Raw genomic sequence first — 6,307 nt, forward strand, 5'->3', positions numbered from 1 at the left:
TCTCTTATTACCACTCCAAAAAAGCATGGACTTACCTTTCCAGTTTCTTCTCTAGGCATCTTCTAGTTTTCAGTTCCTCCAGATACAGGTCTTTGTACATTTCCATTTCTCCTCGCATTGCTTCTTTATGAGAGGCCCTCTCTTGTTGGGTTTTCTTTACCCTGTCCAGTTCACTTTCGAGATCTCTAATTCTTTCTTCTAACTGGATTCTCACTGAATCGCAATGACTGTCTCCGTTTTGTCCTAATCGAGCCTGGGAGGCTGCCTGTGCCTGAAGGAGACAGTGCACCTTCAACCACCACAAGAAAAAGAGAACTCTCTCCAGCAGAAAATTGCACATATCCAGTTTCAAGGGCCCTGCCTTACTCAGAGAGGCAGCTGTGCCTCCTCACTACCAGCAGCAACCAAGGCAGAAGCTAGGAGCTACCACGGCAAATAATTCTTTTCATTGGGAAAGAAGCCCAAATCAGCACTCTTGTTCAAAGCTCCTAATGAAGAGACAGTGTATCTGTAGGACAGGGTATATCGAAAAGGATTCCTCAAAGACAATAAGAGCATCCCCCACCTCCACCCCCTCACCCCCACCCCTGGAATTTCAGTGACTCCTTTTCTGAGCACCTTTCCCCCCTACAAGGACAAAGCAGCACCTGTAGGTCTGGCCATGACAGCTGGCAGTTGCAAAACCCATTGAAGGATGAGCAGCGAGAACCAGGCCAGCGGACAGAGATACCCCCAAGCACTGCAAAGTGGGAATCTGCCTGGGGCAGGCTTTTGATTCAGGGACCTGCTGGCACATCACACACCCATGACAGCCCTCCTGCCCAACCATATTGCCTTCTCCCACTGCCTTCAGGAAAGGCAGAAGCTAACACACAGAATACAGGAGCAAAAGAAAAATACCAAAACTGATGGCCACAACAGAAGTTTACGTAGCACCTGTGGACACTGGTGAGAAATTCACTTACTTGCAGAACGAGACTGACGTCTTGTGGCTTTTGACGTATTTCCTGGTCAGCTCGTTCTTCCACCTCTCTTTTACATTGTGCTGTTTGGCTGCCATCCAGCACGAAAGTCTCCAAACGATGATGGACTTTTGTCACTTCTTCTTGCAGCTGGCATTTGCTCTTCTCCAGTTTTTCATACTTCCCACGCAGAGTGGACAGCTCTTCTTGCAAAGTCTGGTTTTGGGCCTCTAGCTGCATGTCCAGCTGCTGGGAAAGTTCACCAACCTGTACACAGAAAAAAAAAAGAAAAGGAAACTCAGCGTGATCTAAAGGCAGTGAATTCTGGGAAAACCTCTAAAGAGGGTGGCCATCATAACTGCATTTATCATCTGCTGGAAACGAGCATAGAAAACACTTGAAAGATTCCCTGACAGAAAGAAGAAACTTCACAACTACTTAAAAATTTGTGAGACACTTCTGGGAGCAATACTTCTGGGTCCCTTGGAGCTCATGATGAAACTCATAATTTCTAATCTAAGAATTGCTCTAGTGTCCAGCACAGCAAATACCCTCAGGGCTTTTGTAACAGCTGGGGAAAGGACCAGGCTGCTTTCTGAGCAGCCTCTACTGAGGAGAAGGCAGAAACTGAGCTCCCCTAGGCTCTCCAGGAAAACTTCACCTTACTGTTTCCCCCCAGAAATAGGCAACTAGGCTCAAGAGTCACAAAAAGGGAAATTTATGACCAGCTTACTGAGGCAGAGGCTTGCAGGTCTCTCTGAAGGGCTTCAATCCTATTGCTTTGTTGCTGGACAGTGGCTTCCAATCTGGTCTTTTCAATTTCAAGGCTTAAAAACAAATACGGGTCTTATTACCAGAAAATCCAGTTCCAGACAAACTGTGCTAAGTAACAGAATCCACAGCAGAAGTGTCCTTCAAAATCCAACTGACTGTCCCGTTGTTTCCACCCAATCCCCCAAAGCGACAGACACCTCGCTTCACTGGGTTACTCTCTTACTGTTGCACGTGTTCTTCCAGTTGTTTTAGAGTGGTATTAGTCTCGGAAGATGCCAACAGGAGGTCCTGCAGTTTTGGGGAAGAAGTTATTGCTTCTCTTTCTTTATCATCCAAGGCAGTCTTCAAGTCACGAACGCAATGCTCAGACTGAAGATGCTTTTCTTCCTCCTCCTGCAGCTGTAAAATCATGGTAAGATTCCACAGTTGTCAGGGGAGCTTTTACATAGAGGAGCCAGCTGCTGCTGAAGAACTCAGGTGCTGCATGTATGTGTGCATACCCTCTGCCCAAAGAACTGGAATCAATTCAAGTACCTTCAAAGCTTCACTTCTACTACCCAATGAACACAAGCTCTATTCCTTTGTCCTCTTTTACAGCAGCCTCTCCCACCCCTCCACTGCTTTCCTACAGCACGGTTCTAAGCACTGACACTGCCCCTCGGACCATTTTTGTGACCTGTGACGCTTCTTGTATTCCCTTGCTTGCTGCTCCAGGAAAAGATGAGTGAACTAATTCATCTTCCTAAAGGAAGGCATCTCACAAGTGTCAGAGGTGAAGTGCTCTGGCACATGTGCTCTGGAGCCCAGGATTGCACAGGGGGAGCGTGGGGAGTTTTCTTAAGCGGGAATGACCCCGACTGTAGCACAGAGAGAGGTGCCCAGCAGCCCCTAAGCAGGAAGCAGTGGATGCCTGAGGAGAGGCGGCTCTGCTTCAGTGTGGTGGGGCCAGGAAGGATGGCATCACTGACAAGCTAATGACCACCATTTCAGCAAAGGCAGCCAGGTGAACTGCTCCACAGACCTGCCCTGGAGTCGAGAATCACGCCAGGGGTGTGTGGGGAGTCTTCTTAGACCAGGAAAATCTTGAATGTAGCAGAGAGAGAGGAACCCCAGCCCCCCTGGCCGGTCACGGGTGAAACCCTAAGGAGAGGCAGCTCTGCCTCAGCATGGCGGGTTGTGGGGCAGGGGGCTGGAGGGACAGAGGCAGATCAAAGCCTGATGTAACTGCCACTTCCTTAGGTCTCTGTCCTACTGGCTCCCAGAATACTGTTTTGTCTGGTTTATCCCTGTAGGGACAGGCTTTCCATACCTCCGTGTCAGCCCTGTCCAACTCCTCCTGCAAGCGCAGATTATCTTCCTCCAGGTGAGCCTCATGGGTTCCAGTAACCACAAAAGCAGTCCTAAAGCATCCAAGATTTAATGCGAAACATGTCTGATCCCGCATCATTTTTCCCCTGCTTGTTCCCGAAAGAGCTCTTCCCCTCTTTCCTACAAGCTCCGTGAAAGCGAAGCCAAGTACATGGAAGCATTGGAGAATTTATCTTAGAAGGGGCCTCCCTAAAGCAGCCTCAACTACAAGGTCAGGCCATGCTGTTCAGGGCTCCTTGCACTGCTCTTCAAAGGCCCCACAGATGCAGCTGCACAAACTCCTGGGGCAAGCCGTTCGACTGCCTGACCATCTACATGGCAGGAAGTTTTCTCCTTATGTGTGGTTGGAGCCCCTCGTGTTCCCTCAGACACTGTTGCTTCTCTTTCTCCCAATGCTTCCCTTCAGAGCACTTAACGCACCAACTATGCCTTGGCTTAAACCTCCCTTGCCTGCAGAGCAGCCATGCTGCTGAGCTACTGGCAAGTTTCCCGATGACTCTGGGTCTGTGTGGGGAGAGGGCACCACAGACAACGCTTTCTTGCAGACCTCAGCGGGCAAGGTACAAGAGCCCCTAAGGTACGAGAGCAGCCAAGTGCAGACCTGCATTTACCAGTCACACAGGGAACTGCTTCCACGTGGCTCCTCCTTCTTTTTCCAAGCTCATTGCCACGCCCCTCGTCTCGGTCTTGCTTGCAGGCTACCGAGAAGACCCGTGTGCTGTTTTGACAAACCCCTCACCTTTCAAATTGGGCTTGAGCATGCCTGTCCGCTGCTTTTTTCAGAAGGCACTCCAGAATCTCCTCATGCTGTAGGAGGGCTGCAAGTTTTAAGGGAGTAAATCCCATCTAAAAGGACAAATAATCGCCATTAGAAAGACACAGACAAGCTCTGCAGCTGTTTGAAAGAGCAGCTTTACCCACGTGCCAAGGTTACCTGGTTCTGAGCATCACTACTGGCATTATGCTCGAGTAACAGCCCTGCTACAGCTGTATTTTTAGACAGGACAGCCAGGTGAAGGGCAGTGTTGCCGCCAGCGTCTGCCAGATTCGGATCGGCACCGTGTTCCAGCAGAATAGCAACACATTCTTCCTGCTCCTGCTGTACTGCCTGGGAACAACACACGAAAAGGGAAAGACTTCCAACTTTTACATCCCCCTCTGTCAGAACTTCCTCAGCTCCTCTTCAAAGATTAGCTAACAGAGGCCTATGCCACGCCAATTGCAATATGCATGTTTCTATGGCTCAGTGATGCATGGAATCCTGCCAGACACCTCCCCTTTAACACACCATCACTAATCCCCACCTACAAGATCATAAGGCATTCCACACACCTTCATCAGTGCCGTTCTCTTCAAGTTGTCAGCGAGATTCGGTTGGCTGTTCTTTCTTAGCAGATATCTAAGGACATCTGCATGGCCATTTGCCGAAGCGAGATGCAGAGGTGTCCTAAAAATTAAACACACGCTCTTAACTTAGACAGACAAAGGATGAGCCAAAGCCGTGTCTCTACCCAGCACCCTGGGGACCCTGCCCGGACTCTGCTCCTCCCGCTTGCTGCTCTCTGCTGCTGCTGCTGTTGCTGCTGCAATCCTGCGCTGATTAGCCAGAGGGCAGAAGAGAAGAGGTGAGGGCGGAGCAGCTGCAGAACAGCCCTGCAGAGACTACGGCAAAGCGGCAGGTCGGCAACACGCGTTTCCAACAGCGCTGGAGCCCGGCCGGCAGCAACAAGCAGTGAAAAGGTCAAGATTTCCCTCTCCCAGCTGACAGGGCAAATCTCACTTTTCAAGCCTTGTCCTTAACAGAGGGCTGCCGAGGACTACTGCAGCTTGGCTCAGGAGCAGCCAAGGTGTGCCATCAGCGTCCCATAGAACTCACCGCATCTCCTGGTCTCGCCTGTCGATGCCGACGACCTTCACATACCAGCGCCAGCGCCTCAGCCAGGCCAGGTCGCCGCGGGCGGCCGCGCGGTGCAGCCTGCCCAGCCCGTTCTCCCTGAGCTCGGAGGCGCTGGTGGAGCTGGTGGCAGCCCGGGGCTGCCCACTGGTGGTGCTGGATGGTGACTGCCGTCGCTTCTTGCTGAGAAGCCACGGCATGGCCCTGCTTGGAGCTACCAGCAGCAGGAAGTGCAAGAAGCCCCCTTGCAGAGGGGCTGCCGGGCGCCAAGTAGGGATGAGGAATGGGACGAGGGTGAGGTTAAGGGTGAGGGTGACAAAGGGACGAGGATGAGAAGAAGGATGGGCACGGGGTATAAAGCACAAGGCAGATGAGGTTGCCCTGTGCAGCGTTCGTGGCCTGCAGCTACCAAGACGGCGATACAGGCGCGAAATGCTCCCACAGCGGGATGTGCTACTGCTCCTCGAGAGGCTACAGCAGCTCTGAGCGCCGGCTCCGGGCACCAACGAAGCTGTGCTCGACTGGTGCCTGTGGTGTCACAATGGCAGGTGGAACGCTCAGCACGTCACCGTGGGGTGTGGCAGAGGCCACGGTGCAGGGTGAGGCCGGGCGGGACATGGCAGGGTGGGGCAGGAGTGAGGGCGGCCCTGCTGGGCCTTGTGGGAAGGAGGCGGCCTGGGCCTTGTGAGGGCGGCTGGCGGGAGTGGGCACTGCCCCGCCTCAGGGCACCCCGGGGCAGGGCCCGGGCTGCTCCCACTGGGCCGGAGGCTGTGGTAGGCGCTGGAGCAGCTCCTGCATCGCCTGCTCTGGGTTTTTGCTTCAGCCTGTGGCCGGGCTGCCTCTGGACACACTTCCATGAAATGAGGCTCAGGATGAAGTGGGATCCCAGCCCGAGCAGGCGGGGGCCACCACAGCTCTCAAGAAATGCCCACTGAGTGCCCCAAGCCTACCATGCCAGAATTCCAGGATGTAGGGACGTGTCCCGAGAATAGGGAGGGAAGCATTCTGGGAACTGAAGTCCCTGGACAGACTATTGGGGCACATGAGCAGTGTGTGTTGTGCTGTCATTTGTCAGGCGGTCACATGTCTGTCAGAGGGTTTATAGGGAGACATTTTTCTTTTAAATAAACAGATTTGACTGCTTGCCAACTAGCTGCTGGGTCCTGTCTTTTATATTATATTAATATACCACACCGGGACAATTCCCCAACTCCTTTGTCTTGTCCCTTTTGAAGAGCAGACACCTCACCCCTGCACCCCCTCGTAACTGCTGTCACCTGCTGCTTTGCCAGATGCCAACAGTGAATTT

General features: G+C 52.5%; 1 protein-coding gene across 1 annotated transcript; it reads right to left on the reverse strand.

The window, feature by feature from the left end:
* Nucleotides 1-35: 35 nt before the first annotated feature.
* Nucleotides 36-5,198, reverse strand: ANKRD7 (ankyrin repeat domain 7; the record flags this gene model as incomplete). The annotated part of the gene is made up of 9 exons (XM_018068161.2): nucleotides 4,981-5,198; nucleotides 4,437-4,551; nucleotides 4,039-4,212; nucleotides 3,844-3,950; nucleotides 3,046-3,136; nucleotides 1,960-2,135; nucleotides 1,696-1,789; nucleotides 966-1,229; nucleotides 36-271 (listed from the first exon to the last, which is right to left on the reverse strand). Coding segments are annotated over exons 1-9 (1,475 nt in total), but the record flags the coding sequence as incomplete, so codon positions are not given.
* Between the last annotated feature and the right edge of the window lie 1,109 nt (nucleotides 5,199-6,307).

Source organism: Manacus vitellinus, unplaced genomic scaffold (genome assembly GCF_001715985.3).
Source record: "Manacus vitellinus isolate BGI_N305 unplaced genomic scaffold, ASM171598v3 scaffold_13_pilon, whole genome shotgun sequence".
Classification (NCBI taxonomy): Eukaryota; Metazoa; Chordata; class Aves; order Passeriformes; family Pipridae; genus Manacus; species Manacus vitellinus.